The sequence below is a fragment of the Diabrotica undecimpunctata genome, chromosome 5 (assembly GCF_040954645.1).
Source record: "Diabrotica undecimpunctata isolate CICGRU chromosome 5, icDiaUnde3, whole genome shotgun sequence".
In the NCBI taxonomy this organism is placed as follows: Eukaryota; Metazoa; Arthropoda; class Insecta; order Coleoptera; family Chrysomelidae; genus Diabrotica; species Diabrotica undecimpunctata.
This window is the reverse complement of record NC_092807.1, coordinates 94470684-94492364: the sequence shown is the minus strand read 5'-3', so window position 1 is coordinate 94492364 and position 21681 is coordinate 94470684. Positions and strand designations below refer to the sequence as shown.

The 21681-nt window shown below is 32.8% G+C and overlaps 1 protein-coding gene across 4 annotated transcripts in view; it reads right to left on the bottom strand.

The window, feature by feature from the left end:
- Positions 1–21681, bottom strand: part of spict (magnesium transporter spict) — a 45885-nt gene that overhangs the window by 20962 nt on the left and 3242 nt on the right. For 3 of the 4 annotated variants that reach the window (XM_072532236.1, XM_072532238.1, XM_072532237.1), the window contains exons 2-4: positions 5081–5223; positions 4694–4976; positions 4251–4608 (exon numbers count right to left, since the gene is read on the bottom strand). In XM_072532236.1, the coding sequence (XP_072388337.1) occupies positions 4251–4608; positions 4694–4976; positions 5081–5223 (784 nt within the window). Of the gene's footprint in view, positions 1–3509; positions 3626–4250; positions 4609–4693; positions 4977–5080; positions 5224–21681 lie in introns of those variants that run through there. The other variant, XM_072532239.1, reaches the window with a different exon arrangement.

The following is a 21681-nucleotide window of genomic DNA, read 5'->3' as shown; positions in this document are numbered from 1 at the left end:
TCTGTATAAACTAGGAGTTTAGAAAAATATATATTTTTTTAAATATTCACCCTTAAAAATTTTTAGGAAAGAAAAACCCTAAACCTTTCTTTCTATAAAGCAGGCGAATTTATTTTTTCCCAGTCCCCAAAAAAAGGCATCCTTATCCAGGATCTTGCTCTCCAACCAAAACATGTGTAGCCGCTCGCAAACGTTTCAATTTTTTTGCTTACTCTATCTCCAAGCCCAGTAATTGTTCAATCCCCCTTTTAGTCCCAATAAGCAAATAATATTGTTACAACATTCACTTAAAGTTCTTGAAAGCAAAATTGACCTGTCTCCGATTTTCCACATTATTATGGAAAGGGAAGATATTATCAGTGAGAAGATTTCAAATTAAATAATCTACAAATGATGAAAAGGTTGCCAATGTAAGTCCATAATACCAGTATATGGGAAATACCAATATATTTGCCTCATCATCAGGTCCCAGTACGTTAGTCTTATTTATATTAAAAATTACAAGCTAAAATAACACAAATAACATAAAACAAACAATGAATAACTACAATACAATAAAATGATACTAAATAATAGCATAATAAGCATGCAGCTATAACATTAATTGAGAGTGAGATTGACAAACTAAATATTATAATGTATTACAGTCAGTAATTAGTATGTATATGGTATATTACAGAGGTATTATGTTAACATTGAATTATACTTTCAACAAACCAAAATTATAGCTTACATATCAGATACAGGAAACATCTTTGTTTGTTTTGTGCTCTTTTAGCTTGTAGTATTTATCATAAATAGGACTAACGTACTGTGGCCTGATGATGAGGCAAATATTGTAAGGCTTGAAACCGGTAGCAAAAAATGTACCATCATTAAATAATAAAAACTACTTAAGATTGTGAGTATTGACTCATTTCCCATATCCTGATAAACAATCTACAACAAAAACAGATCAAAGATGATCATGTCATTATGCATTTCTTGTTATTATAGTATATAATGTAAAAAATATGTGACCGACCGTTACGTACGTTCTTTAAGAATCAGTCAACAAAATCGGGTCATCGAGTATGAAAATTTTTTTAATTTAAAATTGAAGCGAATTGATGTACCCATACTCCTAGCTAGTTAGACACATTAAAATAAAATGAAATTACAACCTAAATTCAGGCCACCAGAACCAGAGTGGCCCAAGTGATAGAAATCAAAACTAGAGATATGGGCCAAAATAGTTTAGTGAAATTTTCGAGTTAATGTAGAAAATTAAGTAAATATTAAACACATTGCTTAGTTCGCAGCATAATACTTTAAAAATTACTAAGATTGTAATGGGCTTTAGCCTGATGCTAATTTTGTAAGTATTTGTAATTTTTTTAACAGTTGGGCCACTTTGACATTGGCTGTTTGAGAGAAGCATGTCAATAAAAGTAAGAATAATAGGCCATCGGGTATGAAAACAACCCATCCCATAGAAATAAATGTAATATACCAGAGATAATGACTTTTATTAAACTGAAAAATTACAAATTAAAACTTACTGCTAGTTTTTTTACTTAAGTTGTAATCAGACTTTCACTTTTATTGTTTTTAAATGTTTTCATTATACACTACTGAAAAATCGCTTATTGCTCCGTCTAATTCATTTCTTGCAGTGTTAGAGTCTGCTGGTTGGTGGTAGAATTGATAATAGATGGGAGGAACATATTCTAGTAAACACAGAAGGTCTTTCTTTTTTTCAGGGTCGATGTTTCTTCTACCCGGATATAGTGTTTCGAGCTCTAGGTTAGCAGCATCTTGAGAATTACTTTTACTTAAGTTAACTTCAGTAAAAAGGACTTCTGGATTATGCGAATACTTAAAATACATGGAGAATGGATGCATTCTACTATACAGCATCCACTGCACTTTTAGCCATTCTACTTTAGACCTATCAACGCTTATCTTTCTGTTCGTAATGTTACTTTCTAAGGCTTTCGTCGATATGAAATCGTCTCGTTTCATCTGTACTACCTTGAATGGATTCTTTTTTTTTCGCTGCTGTTATCACGGTGTTCCAATGCTCCGGAATATATATGTTTGAGAAATACCTCTTCTGCTTTTCTATCAAGCCGAAAGCTCGGTCACAAGATGAGTAGGAATGACCGCTCACTGTAAATTTGTGATCAATCTGTTCCGCAGTATAAGCTGGATTTGATACAATGTACATACACAACACCGCAATTTTTATATTGCGGTTCTGACCGCCACATTGGTCTAAGTACATTATTAGTTTGTTTGTACGTCTATTACCTCTAATAAATGTTAATAAACATGAACCTATTTTCTGTGGCCCTCTGGATGCAGTCGATACGTCCGAAACATACATAAAAATGTCATCGGTAGCAGCATTGTGAATCCTTAAACAGTAAGTCCATAGCTGCCGTTTATAATAGCATAAACCAGTTGAAATTACCGGAAGAATCTTCATCAGATCAAATATAATTACTGTGATGTCATTGTTTTCTTCTGCATACTGTATATCAATTTTCATATTATTCATGGCACTTTCTAGTTTTCTTAAATGAATCTTCTTGGCAGTGGTAAGTTCGGTCTTCTTGGAATGTTCACTATTTTCACAAGCCTTCATTTTTACTTTGAAATTATCGCATTTCTTACATGAATCTGTTATAGGAGCATGGAATGATAAGTTGAACTTCTCAGTGAATATTTTTTCAAAGATGTATTTAAAAACAGGTTCGCTGACTTTCTTTTTATATTCGGAATACATTATTGTCAAATTCGAATCAGGTGGCAAATACTGCCTTGTCTCACTTTTGTGTCTGGTGTAGTGTGAATCGTATTTTGGGAAAGTATTAATGAACTCCTTTACTTCATTTTCTTTCAGCTCAGGGGTTTTGTTTTTTTGGGACATGTTTACCTCGCTTGGCAATAGGGGGTATATCACCAACTGATTTATTTTTCAAAACCCTTGTGAGACGTCCATCTGATACTTAAAGGACATGTTTGAAAAATGACTTGCAAACACGAATTTGTTTTCCGTTCATATCTGGTAAATGATACAGTCTGAAAAATTCTCTCGGCTTTGTTGCGGCATCGTTTGAATTTTGTTTACATGATCTTGCTTTAATTACGATATTTACGAGTGAACACAGGTATGAGATTTGCAAATTGAAATTTGATAATCCATAAAATTTGGAAAATAATACTCTTTGTCTTTCAGGATCGATCTTCTCGTGGCATTTTTCTTTACAGGAACATCGATATTGTGTATTTATCGTTTTAGCGAGAACGAGAACGCTTTTAGTGTAAGTGTATTCCTCACCTTTAGCTCGTTTGTTTTTTCTTACATTTTTTTTTATCGTATTTTCCTTGCGAATACGTTTCCTTGTCGTCTTTGTAGAAACTGACGACTAGTCTTCTTCATTAGACAAATCTTCAAGATTATGTTGCAAATTTGGCGAACAACTCCTGCTGCGATGATCTGAAACATACTCGGAACCTGAATCCTGATAGGGCTCCTCTAGGCTTAATCCAAGTATATCTCGTAATCCATTTTCGATGTTATTAGTAGTTTCAGCCTCACTCCCTCCATCATGTGCAATTGCTACAGCTTCAGGAACATCTGCAGCAAACAAACAACAATAATTACTGTTTATGTAAGATGCAAACTTTGAAAAAATTAAAACAGTACAATTAATGTTTTTTTGTAGGTTATGTTAACTTGACAAAGGTTATAACAGTTGAGTTATTGATTAAATAACAGAGAAACTCACCTTTTACGTTACATGCAGTGCCTTCCGCGCCTTCGTCCTCACTTTCATTCATGTTTTTATTGATTTTCTAATTAAAACACTGTTATAAAATGAGAAACACACGCAAATAACCTCTCAATAATAATCACAATGACAGTTAAGCGTTGCCAATGCCAGAGTGCCAAACAATGCCAAAACAATACTAGTGTCGCCATCTGTTATTCCCAGAGAGAACTAATCTTGGGCTACTGTGGCTTTGAATATATTATTATTTCACATCGTTTTTTGTGATAAAATCTAAATATGAAAAAATGTCACTTGGGCCACTCTGGTTCTGGTGGCCTCAATTAATAAGCCATTAAAAACCCTTTATGCTTCTAACTTGCCTTACTAAAATTCATGCACACATGCAGTTAGTACTATAAACCAAAAAATCGATGCCAAAATAGGCAAATAAAGCAGTTTTTTTTAGCTCAAAATAAAACTTAAACAGACCTAGCTCCATAGCTACCGAGAGATCCGCTTTGGACAGAATTAGTCCTCTGAACCATTTGTCCATTTGTAGTATCCTTGAAGGCATTTAAAAGAAATATAGCGACGACTGTAACCAGGAATCCGCATACGGCACCGAGCATGTCGACACCGCTCATCACCTTCCATTCTTCGAACAAAATTGACGATGCTATAATGACTAGAGTAGTGAAAAGTACGTAGTATATTGGCGTTACTACAGTAGTGCTGAAGAGATCAAGCGCTTTGTTTAGATAGTTCATTTGTAAACAAATGCATACAAGTACTATAATGAATAGCGCGAATGGCAACCAGTAGTTTGCTGGTTGATTAATTTCTAAGGCTGCAAAAAATTTAAAAATTGCTGTCAAAAATATTAAATTATGATAAGTACGGAATAATTCATTCATATCCCCATTTCTACCTACCTGCGTTTTCCTTAATGCTCATTCCTAATGCCTTGCAAGCCATCACAGTGAAGCTACCAACTGCAGAACATAATGTTAGATATACCACAACATGTCGATTACCATATTTCGGGCCGAAGACAACCAAAATTAAAAATACCATAATTGTAATGGTAATGATATAGTTGATAAATGCGGTATTCTGAGCATGATTGAGCAGTTCATCTATCGAGACTATCGTATCATCTTTGGGGGAATGTATAATCAGTATCGTTGATCCTAATATACATAATACACAGCCCAACTAAAAAACAAGAGATATTTCGCTCGACAAACTACTTTTTGTACCTCTACTGACAACAAAGATACCGAACTCAAGTTAATATAGTATAGTAGTCAAATACATACCTTTCCAAATATGTTGATTTTCTCATTTAGAAATTTAGAAGCCAAAACAGCTGCAACTAAAACACTTAATGCACCTAATGGGGTAACAAGTGAAGCTGGTGCAAAGGTGTACGCTGCGAAGTTGGCAAATTCTCCAATTCCCACTAAAACAAGTCGTATTTATGTGCTATAATTAAACAGTGATTATAAGCATGACAGAAATGTAAAAACACACAAAATTTTGCAAAAATTGGCAATATATTGTTGAAATAAGGAAGGTTCAAGAAAAAAATTGGTATAGCCTATAGGTAAACATCCACATAAATCTGAATAAAACACATTAAAATATTAATATTTTTATTATTCATTATACAGTCTATTCAGAATGAAGATGCACTGGGAATAGACAGAATCACGCTAAGATACGTAAGAAGCCATACGGTTTTGCATTTCTATTAAATTATTAAAAATTAGTAGAGTTATTACTTGTTTTAGCAAGATTTACTTTCGTTTCGATTGATGAACGTTGCTTGTTAATCGTTGTGTTTATTTTTTACTTTTATTTCCTAAATTGGTTCTTAGTTTGTAAATAATTACAGACTCGAAATTTAATAAATTACCTCAATTTTTATCAAGCATGCTTGTATGTGTGGTGCCAAAGGCAAATTGTGCATACTTGTACAAAAAGATTGAACAAGCATGCTGGACAAGCTTGCATGTGTGTCTGTAGCCGCCTTTAATTATGCATGCTTGAATTAAGCGCGCTTGCGCAAGCAAAACGGTACGTGCTTACCCAAAATTTTTAAGCTTGAACAAGTTGGCGTCCGTTGTGTTGCTTTGTGATGTAGCATTCGAGTAATTTTCGTCATGACTAATGATCGCAAAAAGGTTAACCATGAATCATTGGTTTATTCCAAGAGTTTATTCAAGAATACCAAAATCAGCCATGTCTTTGGCACGTTAAATCCAAAGATTATCATAACAAAGCAAAGGGAGATGTAGCGTACAAAATATTATTAGAAAAATATAGGTTAATTGGCGTTAATGCCGATAAGGATACAGATATTAAAAAAATTAACTCCTTCCAGACTAATTATAGAAGAGAAATGAAAAAAGTTGAAGATGAAGAACGCACTAATAGTTGAATACTTTAGGTTTTAATAACTCCTTCAAGTCACAAGAAATCTTTCATATGGTGTTATGGCTTCTCTCATGATCGTATCCTGCTTTTGAATCAAAGGTGTGTCAAAGAGACAAAAGGTTTAAATACGTCTGTTCATTCATTCTAAGATAATTGTGCCAGTCGCGCGGATATATTTTCAGCTCACTTACTACGCTAATGTAAGAATAGGTTTTCCTTTTCATCAACCATTGTTTACACCACACCGCACGCTTTTTTATTCGCGTAGCGAGCGTATCGTCGTCCGAGCTCGACATATTTTATTAAACTCCCTCTATTATTATCAAGCATTCTTGTACGTAAGGTGCCAAAGGCAAATTGTGCATACTTGTACAAAAAGATTAAACAACTATGCTGGACAAGCTTGCAGTTGTGTCTGTAACCGCCTTTAGTATTAATATTTGTATTTTATTCTTGTTTTGTTCTGTCAAGTAAGTATGGTGTTTTTATAGATTACTGTTTATATAATTTTGAATAAAATCCTTTATAAAAAGGTATATAAAAAACCCAGTTGGGCTATGTTGCATTGACAAAACGTTTTCGGAATAAATATTCCATCATCAGTGTCCTAAAATAGTATTTAACCACTTAATTAAAAAGAACATGAAAAGATTTAAGTTTTGACTAAGGTTAATGTAAAAGTGTGGTTAATACTTACAAGTTAATACATGGATGTAGCCACTAAATATGTGGGTAAAAACCCTTTAAAAATTATTAAATAAGATTTGATCTACATTATGTCTAATTTACAGTTAAGATGTTAAAGTTACCGTTGGATTGGTAACAGGGCGACATATGACTCTACATTAGTTGCGAGTCCTGAGACGGTATGTCTACGAGGACTTTGTCAAAGCAACTGATTGAAATGACAATTTTGGCAGGTTAAGACGGAAGTTATGACAGAGCAGTCAGTGTAACTGTATATGTCTATTTAAGACAGAAGCCAACGTTGTTTAAAAATTGTGAAAGTTGAAATAAAATGAAATTATAACAGTATCAACCATCAATGTTATTGTTTTAAATTATGTATGTGAAATGAAATTGTGGTGAGAAAATTATGTGATTATAGTTAGGCAACCAACTATACAGTGTCGAGTGGTGTGATGAAAAGATTCTTATATAAGGCCCTTTATGTTTTAATAACATTTGGTACCTGGAAAATGGAAACTAGACACTGGTGGAAAGTTGGGTTCTTGAAAAAATATTGGAATTGATATATTTAATATGTGAGGATGTTGTTCAATAAATGAAATAAAACTATTATGATATAAAGTTATGTAAAAATTAACTTACAACTCAATTATATTAGTCCCTGTATGTCAAAAAACAACATTTGGTACCTGGAAAATGTAAAACTTCTTGAGTTGTAAGTTCATGAATATGAATATCTGATTGGATGTTGACAAACTGAGTGAAGTAGTTATATTTTGTGTGTTGACTAGTATGAAATGGACAAAATTTGATGGTTGAAAGTGGTTTTGTAATATATTGGTCGTAAAGTACTTAACTTATAACTTGAGAAAAAGCCCTATCTGTTATAAAGCAACACTAGGTACATAGGAAGATAAAAGATTAAGTTATAAGTTGGTAAGTTGAATGAACTATTGGTCTATATTGACTATAATAGTAAAATGAAATTGTTGTATGTGGCTCTGTTAAATTTGAGTAAAGAGAATGAAAATTAAGGTGTTTTGAGAAAATTGTGATAAACGGATAGACTATGAAAGGCTGAGGTCCCCAGAGAACCGAAGCCAAACCCTGAGGGAATTGTGTAGAGAAGTAAAATAAGAATTTAATAATATGGAATGGGTGGTGGATGATGGATGATCTGATCTGAATTTGGGAGTGTCGAAATAAAAGCATGGAACGTATTGGTTATAGTGATTAAGACATGAAGTTTGGGTTGAAAAGAAAAGAGTGGGATAGGTAGAAAGTAAGATGTATTGGAAGAAAGGTTTTTAGAGTGAACTAAGGGAGATGAGTATTAGGTGAACTAATAATTAATATGGAATTTAATTGTAAAAGTAAATTGGGGATGTAAGTTAGGAGAATAGTTGGCGATGGAGAGGGAGAAAATCTCGATTGAATGAAACATGACGATTAACGCAATTTGGGCTTTTTTGTTTTTCTTTAAGAATTTCAAGATCTTCGTATAAATCTAATTAGTATCTATAGGAAACCCACACAGACTGACCACGTAATTCCATTTTCATCCAACCATCCCATGTCACATAAATACGCAGCTTTTCATAGTTACATCCATCGTCTAGAAAGCATTCCACTGTCAGATTCAAACTACAAAAAAGAACTAAATATACTCAGACAAATAGCAGTCAACAACGGATATGATCACAACATCATCAACAAACTCATCCACAAAAAACGCCTTAAGACCCTGCGGGAGACTGCGTTCCCCAGAGACCTTACCACCAAACCCAACTATGTTTCACTCCCTTTCTACCATGAAAGTCTTTCTGGAGATATTCGAAATCTAATCCAACGTTCGGTTGAAAACACCCATGTTTCTTTCAAAGTACCCAACAACTTGGGACAACACATTTCTAATTCCAAAGATCCTATCAACTATATGAACCGGAGTGGAGTATATAGACTTAAATGTTCAGATTGCAATGCCACCTACATAGGTAGAACATGCAGATCTCTTTCTTCACGCTCTCTAGAGCACATAAAAAGAGAAAATACTTCCACTTTCTCTCAACATCTCAAAGAACACAACCACACCCTCAATATCCCAGAAGACGTTTCACTTATCCACAATATCTCCCAAAAAAATTTCCTCAAATTAGATTTATACGAAGATCTTGAAATTCTTAAAGAAAAACAAAAAAGCCCAAATTGCGTTAATCGTCATGTTTCATTCAATCGAGATTTTCTCCCTCTCCATCGCCAACTATTCTCCTAACTTACATCCCCAATTTACTTCTACAATTAAATTCCATATTAATTATTAGTTCACCTAATACTCATCTCCCTTAGTTCACTCTAAAAACCTTTCTTCCAATACATCTTACTTTCTACCTATCCCACTCTTTTCTTTTCAACCCAAACTTCATGTCTTAATCACTATAACCAATACGTTCCATGCTTCTATTTCGACACTCCCAAATTCAGATCAGATCATCCATCATCCACCACCCATTCCATATTATTAAATTCTTATTTTACTTCTCTACACAATTCCCTCAGGGTTTGGCTTCGGTTCTCTGGGGACCTCAGCCTTTCGTAGTCTATCCGTTTATCACAATTTTCTCAAAACACCTTAATTTTCATTCTCTTTACTCAAATTTAACAGAGCCACATACAACAATTTCATTTTACTATTATAGTCAATATAGACCAATAGTTCATTCAACTTACCAACTTATAACTTAATCTTTTATCTTCCTATGTACCTAGTGTTGCTTTATAACAGATAGGGCTTTTTCTCAAGTTATAAGTTAAGTACTTTACGACCAATATATTACAAAACCACTTTCAACCATCAAATTTTGTCCATTTCATACTAGTCAACACACAAAATATAACTACTTCACTCAGTTTGTCAACATCCAATCAGATATTCATATTCATGAACTTACAACTCAAGAAGTTTTACATTTTCCAGGTACCAAATGTTGTTTTTTGACATACAGGGCCTAATATAATTGAGTTGTAAGTTAATTTTTACATGAACTTTATATCATAATAGTTTTATTTCATTTATTGAACAACATCCTCACATATTAAATATATCAATTCCAATATTTTTTCAAGAACCCAACTTTCCACCAGTGTCTAGTTTCCATTTTCCAGGTACCAAATGTTATTAAAACATAAAGGGCCTTATATAAGAATCTTTTCATCACACCACTCGACACTGTATAGTTGGTTGCCTAACTATAATCACATAATTTTCTCACCACAATTTCATTTCACATACATAATTTAAAACAATAACATTGATGGTTGATACTGTTATAATTTCATTTTATTTCAACTTTCACAATTTTTAAACAACGTTGGCTTCTGTCTTAAATAGACATATACAGTTACACTGACTGCTCTGTCATAACTTCCGTCTTAACCTTACAAAATTGTCATTTCAATCAGTTGCTTTGACAAAGTCCTCGTAGACATACCGTCTCAGGACTCGCAACTAATGTAGAGTCATATGTCGCCCTGTTACCAATCCAACGGTAACTTTAACATCTTAACTGTAAATTAGACATAATGTAGATCAAATCTTATTTAATAATTTTTAAAGGGTTTTTACCCACATATTTAGTGGCTACATCCATGTATTAACTTGTAAGTATTAACCACACTTTTACATTAACCTTAGTCAAAACTTAAATCTTTTCATGTTCTTTTTAATTAAGTGGTTAAATACTATTTTAGGACACTGATGATGGAATATTTATTCCGAAAACGTTTTGTCAATGCAACATAGCCCAACTGGGTTTTTTATATACCTTTTTATAAAGGATTTTATTCAAAATTTTTTAATATATGGTATACAGCCAAATACAGGAACTTTGTTTCCTTGTGGAGTTTATATAATTATTTTTAAATATCGGCAGGTTCAATTAATAATAAGTGTACAAAAAAAAAAGAAATATGTCCAGCACAGATACTGCTGACGAGGTTGCCGAAATAACTCTCAGTCCTCCAAGAAAACTATATAATATGTGGCGGCCATGGGAAAATGATGCGCGTTTACCTGACGAAAATGAACCTACGGATAATTTAGAAGATGAAGATGAAAGTGCGGGGCCAAGTACTCAGCAAAGGAAGAATTTGTGTGTAGCTGAGCAAAATATGGTGTTAGATGTATTTGATGGACTTTCTAAAAAAATAACCAAATATAAAGTTGTTAAGCAAACGACGGTTCAAACAAAAATGTCTTGTGCAACAATGTACCGTTTAATAAAGACAGGTTCGAAAAGTAAAACAAGAAACGATTTGGGAAGCTCTAAAAAAATTCCACCTCACCTCTTGGAACCTATTAGTGAGACAATATATAATATGTATGCAGCTAAAGTTATGCCTAACCTAAACAATATCATGGCAAAATTAAAAGAAAAACATATTGTTGATGATTGTTCCACAAAGACTTTGGGAAGATTTTTGACCAACAATGGTTTTAAATATAAAACTGTCAATAAGAGACAACCCATAATGGAAAGTAGCCGCCTAATAAAATGAAGGAATGAATATATCGAAAAATTTTTCGATATATTCATGAGATGTACCTACCCCATTCTAGAGGCAAGCGAATTTGCATATTACATTGCGGAGGACAACATGGATGGGTGAACGATGCGTTATTGTCGAGTTCCAAAAGTATTAAAGACAGTTCTCTAGACTACCACCAAGACATCGAAGGGTCGCTTTTTGAATCGTGGTTTGAGAATACATTACTCCCAAATTTAAAAGAAAATAGCGTGATTGTTATGGACAATGCATCATATCACTAAGGATGCATTATAAAAATTCCAACCAAACAGAGTAGGAAGGATGAAATTCAAAAATTTTTAATAGTCGAAGACCTATATTTTGAGGATCATTACACCAAAGATCAACTAATCCAGGTTCTTCATACAAAAGAACATATTGTAGATAAATTAGCCACTAACAATGGGCATATGGTTTTAAGATTACATACCTCCATATTACTGTGTGTTGAATCGCATAGAATTGCTATGGGCTCAGTTAAAAAACCATGTCCGGAGGAACGACACATCTCCAAAAGATGCCCAAAGTGTTGTCGAACTAATAAAAACAGAGTTCAAAAATATCAGTGCTCAAAACTGGCAAAATGCAATAGAACATGTAAAGAAGATTGAAAAAGATTACATGAAAAGTGTCCCAGCCTTGAAGAAAATTATTATTAATTTGGCTGAGAGTGATGAAGAGAACGATAATGACGATAAATTGGAATAACTATTAACTCTAACTGGAAGATCCCAAATGAATGTAAATTTCCGAAGTGGCTAGTATACCATTTAATTTATAATAGTAAAAAAACCTATGGGTAACTTTTTGTGGCAACTATTTTTGAAGTTATACTTCTTTAGGCGTGATATTAACTCCCTCCAAATTTCCCTATTATAACAATAACCGTTCAAAAGATACGAGGGGGAACGGACTTTTGACGGGGAACGGACTTTTGACTAGCACTGTATATTCGTAACAATTTTTTAAACATACCATAGGAAGATGTTGACGAAGGAATTCTAGTGAATGGAGAAAGACTCAACATCACATATGCAGACGATACAGTCGTATTTATGGAAGGGCTACAAATATTAATGACTTTCGTCGCAGAAATAAATCAACTATATGGGCTAGACCTGAACATAAAAAAGACTGAACACATGATCTTCGGTAAATCATCATCATACGTGGCTCGACAATCCGTTGTGGATCTTGGCCTTCTCATAAAGAAGTCGCCACTCCTGTCGATTCCTGGCAACTTCCCTCCATCTTCTAACTCTTAGAATCTGTAGGTCTTCTCTCAACTATCAATCCATCTCATTCGTGGTCGTCCTCTGCTTCTTGTGCTCTTTGGTTTTGAAAATGTTTATCTCCTTCAGTAAATACCCAATATTAAATACTCATTTGTTGGTAAACAAACAACAAATTAAAAAAAGTGAGCTATATGTATCTCACTACCAAAGTAACATCAAATAAAGAATTATTTAAATTTAAATAAACAATTTTGCGTTATATTCAAAAATACACTTCTCCAAGAAATTAACGCACTACTTCAATAAATCAATTTTATTTGTAAACAGGCAAAGAATGAAAAATAAAACTTCACCAGATTTATTCTACATTTTATTGGTAATTATAACAATTTGTCTAATCATCAGAAAATGTTGAAGTAAAGGAGAAAATAAAATAAAACGGAAAATTCTAAAAAAATAATAATAAGAAAAGTAAACTAAAATATGAAGAAAGTCTTAATAACGAGTGTTTCCACCTCTACTACGTATAACAGCCTCACATCGTTGGCCCATACTTAAAATTAATTACCGTATTTCATTTTGGTCTAGTTCTATCCAAATCTGGATCAGCCTCTCTGCCACTTCCTGTAAGTTGTTTGGTTGGATCGGTGTCGCTCTTAATCGCCTACCAAGGATGTCCCAGAGATTTTCAATCGAATTTAAATCCGAACTATGTGCTGGCCATTCCATAGTGTTAATTTCTACCAATATGTACCTTTCAGCTGTAACAGTTCCATTTTGTATGACAACTAGGTCCGTACGTGCGGTCAAAGAAATACCACCCCACACCATAACGGATCCTCCAACAAAAAATGTGGTGTGTGAGAAGTTACACTGAGCATACCGTTTGTTGGATCGTCGCAACACACGAACACGTCTGTCGTTATTGAACAAACTAAATCGGGATTCATCAGTAAATAGCACTCGTTCCCAGTCAGCCTCTAACTAATTAACATGTTCTCTGGCAAAATGTAGTCTCCCCCTTCGATGCTCTGCAGTTAATAGAGGACCTCGGGCGGCAATCCTAGGTGTTAAATTGTATTGCCTAAATCGCTGGCGAACAGTTTCAGTACTAATTTGTATAGCATGCACGTCTCGAAGCTGAATTTTTAGACTTCGATGTGTTACAAAACGTTATCGAAGAGCAGAAATTCTTAAAAATCGATCTTGAATAGGGGTAGTTACCCGGTTTCGTCCTTGCCCTGGTCTGAGAGTATGATCCCTTGTTTCGAGGAATCTTTCTATCACCCGTGAAGGTGTGGGACACATTAAAACGACTACCAATTCTTCAGTAACTCCAACTTTCTTCCGACAGTATCACTGCTTGGGCACATTCATCTCAGGTTAAATTACGTGATTGACGCTCCATAATAAACACAATTAACAATAATCAACAACTAAACAGTAGCCGATAAACACTTCTTCTTTTTGTTTTGTTGCAAAAAAACTATAGCGATAAAACACAGTCAATAAATATACAGGGATGAGTGCCTTAAGAACCGGCAAAATAACGCAAAAGATAGAAAACATAATACGTTGTGAAATAAAAAGAGATGCAAGTAGTAGAGGTGAGAAATTATCGATATAAACCTATAATTTACTTTACATTACATTAGATCTATCGAAAGTTTCCCACCTTTAGACGTTAGCTTATGAGCTGGTTGACTTTAGTCATAGTAATACGTATCACGTAATGTAAGTAAAAACAGTTCAAGTACGAGTATGTTTTTATCCAAAATTAAAGTATTGATCAATAATAAACTGTGATTTGAGACGTCGCATACACTCTTCTCAATACAGAATTATCATAGCTTATTATTCTGTATTTATCAAATTACTACTAATTAAACTGTTTACTTACATTTACTTTATTGCCTTCAATTAGTTTTTACTTTCTGCGAAATTTAAAAAATGTTAATGTTCGACGTCATACTTGTAATATTATGACTGAACTCAACTAGCTCATAAGCTAACGTCTAAAGGTGGGAAACTATCGATAGTCCTAATGTAATGTAATGTAAATTAGAGGTTTCTATCGATAATTTCCCACCTCTACTACTTTCATCTCTTTTTATTTCACAACGTATTATGTTTTCTATCTTTTGCGTTATTTTGCCGGTTCTTAAGGCACTCATCACTGTAGAGTGTACGAATAGCATATACAAGGGGCTTGCAAAATATAACATTACAATGTAAATTTTTATTAACGCTAATAAAATATTTTAATATTTCAAAGTGGTGCGTTAATTTCTTGGAGAAGTGTATATTTGAGAAATGTTTTATTCATAAGTAAAATAGATAAAATAACAAATTTAACAAGGCATGCTCCGTTGAGCAGATAACTCACACTGTTTTTCTATTTTAGTGTGTATATATTGACTTAATATGTTTTATGATGAATAATTCAAATTCCTTTACGATGATAGATTCAGCAAAATAACAGGTGACTTAAATTACTATTCAAATATTTCTTAATCACCCCATAACGCTTATCAGGTAAAGGTGATAAAAATGAACAATATTTTATAAATTTCATGAAATAATAAGTGCACTAACAGGAAGGGAAATACTATGCTAGATATTAAGGGAAAACCAATCATTTACCTTTGATAAGAGAATTTTTTTCTTAAATCAGACTTTTAGTATTTTAAAAAATATTTGATTAAAGAATGTCCCAAAATTCACTCATCCCAAATACCTAGAGTATCAAAAGGATTGAGCTCTGGTGGAACTCTTTCCGTCTTATCGAGCCCTAGGTGACTTGGTTTGCTGGAGTATCTCCCAAAAATGTTCGTATACATCTGGACGTCGCGAGGAGTACAGCTTTCTGCATGACCTTATAAAGATGTTCATTTAGACCCAGCTGTTTTATGTTCGCTAGGAGGTTTTTGGGAATAACACCAGTAGTAGTTTAAACTGATGACCTCTGAGGCGTTCATCGTGATTTATGGTAAACATTTCATCGAGATTTCCAAAATTGAATTTTAGTATTTTAAATGTTGTAATTAAGTCTCCACGTTGTCGGCGAAGTTCAAAAGAAGTTAGGTTAGCCATACTAAGTCTTTCTGCATAAGAAGGTCGTCTCGGCCGGAAAAATGATCAGTGTCTTACTTGTAATCTACATAACATTAAAGCAGCTATAGACCAAATAGAAAAGGAATATGCTTTACATATTCCTTTTCTAAAAATTTTCTTACAACTCAAACTAGTTCAAAGACTCGTGGTGGTGGTGTTCTTATTGCTGTTCATAAGCGCCTTTATTCAATGTTGGTTAGGCCTATCTTTTTCTCTGTAGAACATGTTTTTACACAGGTAATGTGTGGCACAAAAAAGTTAGTCATTGGTGCAGTTTACTTTCCTCCATGGTCATCTGGGTCAGTATATGAGGAGCATTCCACCGGTATGTTGGACTTATCGGATAGATTCAGTGATTGTGAATTCTGTATTTGTGGTGACTACAACCTACCTGAGGCATCCCGGGATAATTTTAATAATGGTGTTACAGTTGAGTGTCCGCATCACTCTCCAGCAAATATTATTTGTAGTTGCTACAATTTTCAAAATATGTCACAAGTAAATGCTTTGCCTAACCTTATAAAATTTTAGATCTAGTTTTCTGTACTCAGAGGGATGCAGTTGTGTCGATTTCAACTTATATTCTATTGAATACTTCGCAACATCATTTAGCTTATACTATATTGTTACATGCAGCCAATTTAAATTTGTTTCTTAAATATGATGTCTTCTATCATGATTTAAAAAAATGTAATTATCAAATTTTAAATGAATATTTAGCCTCAATTCCTTGAAACAAGGATTTAGAGATGAATCAGATATTAATTGCTGCATAGAAAACTTTTACCATATTTTATATGATGCCATCAACATGTTTGTTCCTATCAAATCGTATAAATCATTAAACTTTCCAGTTTGGTTTTCGCGAGAATTAATTGAGCTTGTCATACAGAAAAAAAATAGCTCACAGGCATTTTAAAGCATCAGGCAACTCATATGAAGAATTTTCGGTGTTAAGGTAAAGATGTAAATCATTACAAGCAGTATGTTATAAGAACTATTTAGAGAATATTCAAGCAAATCTTTCAAGTAATCCCCACTCTTTTTGGAGATATGTTAGTGCTACACGTGTGCTTATCCTAATGTAATGTCTAATAAAGGTGGGGATGTAATAGCTCAGAATGGTGATAAAATAGTCAATTTATTTGCCAGTTACTTTTCAGGTACATTATAATCATAGTGAGTATGATTTACCTAATTTTAAATTGTACTATAGTGTGGATTTCCAGATTCTGAAGTTTAGTCTGACTGATGTTTTCGAGGGGATTATGATTTTAAAAACTACATAATTCTTCAGGGCCTGATGGTATACCTGCAGCACTTATTAAGAACTGTATTTTTTCCCTTTGTGAACCTTTACAACAAATTTTCAATTTATCATTGTTGTCATCTATATTTCCACAATATTGGAAAAATAGTTTTCTTACACATATCTATAAATCTGGTAATCGTGAGTGTGTTAATTATAGAGGTATACTCCTATTATAATGGAGTTTACTGGAGTAATGGAGTATTACTCCTATTATAATGGAGTTTTTTCTAGTTGCATAACTATGCACATCACTCAGTTTATCCAAATGTTTTTAAAAGCACCTATTTTTAACACATAACAAACATTCAAAAATAGCGATGGTTCATGAAGAATAAAAAGGAATTAATGCAGAGCTGGATGAATTACTGCAGAGCGCAGATATCGTTAGATTTGTAAAGTCACAAAGACTTAACTGGCTTAGCCACACAAAAAAAATGCCAGATAATCGAGCTGTACAAGTAATTCAGAGATTAAAACCCAGCATATATCTAAATTATTTTTCTATTATAAAATAGATGACTCAGTCAATATTGAGTTACTTTAAAATATATTTATTATCTCATAACTTGAAATTTGCAGTTGTGTCCGTTGATAACCGATATTATTGTCAAACTTTTGTTTTTATACAAGCCTTCTGTCTTGCTGGTGTAAAGTCGTCTGAAGTCGATATTTATTGTGTTTTGCGTTTGAAATAATTTGTGCCTTATTTTCATATTATATATTGTTTGGCAAGTAAATTTTTCATATAATAATCGGTGGGTTATAGTAATGTGTGTATTTTTTATTTTACTAAATTTAAAAATAAATAAATCTAAAATACCATATTGAATTATAAATCGGATTTTTCTTTATTGAATTCTATTTTGTTTTTATGTCAGTACAACTGCTTGAAAATGAGTGAAAGTGAATAAAAATACGCAAATCTACTACTATTTACCTATCGTCGGCTTAGTGACACAAAAATGTAACTACATTTTTTCCCGTTTTGAGATATCTATACCATTGAACTTACTTTAGTGAGTTCTATTGAGTGACACAAAACTGTATCTCTCCGAACACCTAAAACCCCAGTAAGGAGTTTTCGTAACTACATTTCTTAGCAATCTTTTAGTGTCACAGAAATGTAAGTGCTGTTACCTTTCTATGGTACTATATTTTCGTACTGTAAATAAGCTTATATTGAGTTACATTTTTGTGACATAAATTTTATTGCACTGAATGGTGGTTGCAGGTAGCAACTGTGGATTTGATAATTTGTTTATTATGTTTAGCAGGGTGGTCCGTTGTATTTGCAGTTCTGTTACAGTTGTGAAACACGTGAATCAGTTGACAATTTGTTTATTATATTTAGCAGGGTGGTCCCTTGCATTTCCAGTTCTGTTACTGTGAAGACGTAAATACGTTGAATCAGTTTTAAGTTAATTGTTGTAGAGATTGTTATAATACCTACTGTTTTATAATTTTATCATTACACAATAATGGATTCAAGAGGAAAGAAATTAGTTTTGTTAGCTCTTAACAAATCGGTACGAGATAAGTAAGTATAGTCGTTTTTGTAACAATGTGAGGATATATTTTTTGGTGACTATTAAGAATAAGTGGCACATGTGGTGGCCAAAACCGCCAAGTAAATGTATATGCTGTTGATTTATGCTGTTCAGACATTAGAGATTCCAAAAATTGACCATTGCTTTTTTGAACCTGGCAATTCGATGATGGAGCAGAGAAAAACCCAACACAGAGAAGCGACAGCTCTTTGAAGTTACGTGGCCAAGCCGCCAATGACAGCTAACAACCAGAAAATTAATAGTCAGTGGGCATATCACACAATATATATTCTTCGAGCGTAGGCGCAAAATTTCGGGCCAATGTTTTTTAAATGCATTCATTTTTTCCGAATCCTGAAAAAACTAATAAGTATTTTTGAAAAATTTAAACGCAGAGTGAAAGACTACATTATTACTGAGGGCCGAAAGTCCCTGAAAACTTCTATAATATTTATTTTAATAAGTTACAGGGGTGAAAGAAAAAGAGAAAATTTAGTGTGATTTTTATGAAATATTTAACTTTTGTCAATATCTAATCTTAATAAATTTTCAGTTTTCTCCTGATGAAGTCACAAAAGTGTCACTAAATATTGAGATATACAACAAATAAAGTTTTAATATTTTTTATTTGTAATTCCCATTTAAAACTCCTAAATATTTTATGTATTTCGATCCATATATTTGATCTTTTTTATTTATATTTAACGAATTAAAAATTGGCAGAAAACTTTTGTATATAGCAAAAAGTAGATGAGTACCTATTTAGTTTTTTCATAATTTAATGTAAGTTTGTTTATTTGCAACCATGTTTTTGCAATTTTGAAGTCTTGTTCTGTTGGAATTTTAAGATTTTCCCAATTATCGGTCTAATTATGTTTCCAACAATTTTTAGTTTGAGCATTTTAGTAATTTCTTTGTTTCGTTTAAGAGCGTAGACGCAAAATTTCAGGCCAATGCTTTTTAACATTTTTTTGGAATCCTGAGAAAACTAACAAATATTTTTGTAAAATTTAAACACAGAATGAAAGATTACATTATTACCGAGGGCCGAAAGTCCCTTAGAATAAACAAAAAGTTTTTTTGAATGAGATATTTGAAATTAAAAATCACACTAAATTTTCTCTTTTTTTTCACCCCTGTAACTTATTAAAATAAACATTATAAAAGTTTTCGGGGACTTTTGACCCTCAGTAATAATGTGGTCTTTCATTCTGCTTTTAAATTTTTCAAAAATACTTATTAGTTTTTTCAGGATTCGAAAAAAATGAATACATTTAAAAAACATTTGCCCCAAATTTTGCGCCTACGCTCTTAAATCAAATATTCCCGTGTATAAAACCCTCTATATATTTTTATTTCTTAAAAATACTATATTCGTATTGTTATTGTCTTCGAGCGCGCCGACATTTGGCCACCATCTGTTGATTTTTTGACCTAGCCTTCGGAGACTTGCGTCTTTCAATAAAAGAAAAAGCACTGGCACCAAATTTAATGTTTTCAGTTTGAACTAGGTATCCCTTGGCAGACCAAAGTTTATTTTTTTATAGCTCAGACAGACACGTCGGCGTCGGCTTACTGTTCGAAAGTCAAACCAATACTATTATGTAATTAGTAATAACTAATAATAATTACAAAGCAATAGTAATTACCTGTTATTATTCTTAGGAAATCTAAATAAACTTATTCCTTTTCCTGTCACAGATGAACATCCGCGAATCGCACAAATATATCCAGCCATTTTAAATATAAATTAAACTTTTAACTATAAACTATAACTATAAACTTATATATTTAACTATAAACTATAACTATAACCTTTTAACTATAAATAAATTATATAAATGGTCAAATGCACTTGTTGCGTCGAGTATTTACCATAGACGCCTACGGACTATCGAATACAACCAGAATTAAAGAATAAGCACGTGTTTTTGACAGTAATACAACCAGAATCGGGCATGCGTATACAAAAATGGTACCCGCTTTTGGACCGCTGTGTCGCTTCTATGTGTCTCTGTTATTCTAGGGATGGAGTGTGACTCGGTCCATGGTTATATTGAGAAAGCATAAAAAAATGTGAACAGATTTGACCCCACTGGGTGGTACTCCATTGTAAGAATGGCGCCAAAGAAATCAAAATACACTGTACACGAGATTGGACAGGAAGAAATTTATGACTTCAAAGCTTTTGCCCCAATTCTAATAAAAAACAAAAAAGTGGACATCGATGGTTTGTAGTAGAGAGGTACAGAGAAGACGATAATAAACATATATTGTTTAAATAAAAAAAGGAAAATGAAAATTTTGGGTCTTTTCAGGTTATCCGAAAAGAAACTAGAAAATTTTCCATGCCAAATTTAACAACGGCATATAAAGGACAAGGGCCAATAAAAGAGGAAAAATATAAGAATTTGGAAGAGCTGTGCAATAAAGGCATTATTCCTTCCCAGTATCATCTTTTCTATAAGTCGTTGGTCACCAACAATAAGGACAAACAATCAGATGTGCAAAGTGATTGACATAATTAAATTTATTGTTTGAAAATGTTTTCAAAGTTTATGTTTAATAAATTTAAAAAAATATTTTATGATTTTAAATAAAGTTATAAACGTTTCGATGGGAATAACCACAAAATATTTATTATAAAAATAAACTTTATTGACGTTTCGACTTCTAATTCAGAAATCGTTGTCTAAACATTTTATAAAGTTTCTTTTTTTAATAAATATATTGTGGTTATTCCCATCGAGACGTTTAAATAGTATTCATTGCCACAAGAAAATAGCTTCAGAACAATACAAAAGTTATAAAATGAATTATGATTAATATTGTTATTATTATTATTAGTAAATTGGGCAACCCTCAGTTATGAAATTAGATTATAATGCTACAGCAACAAAGAATTACAAGTAGGTACCATTTCATTTTAGAAAAGCTTAGTCTTAATCCAACTACAAAGTCGTTAATTTGTATTTAAATTGCGTGGTTAAGTTTTCGGA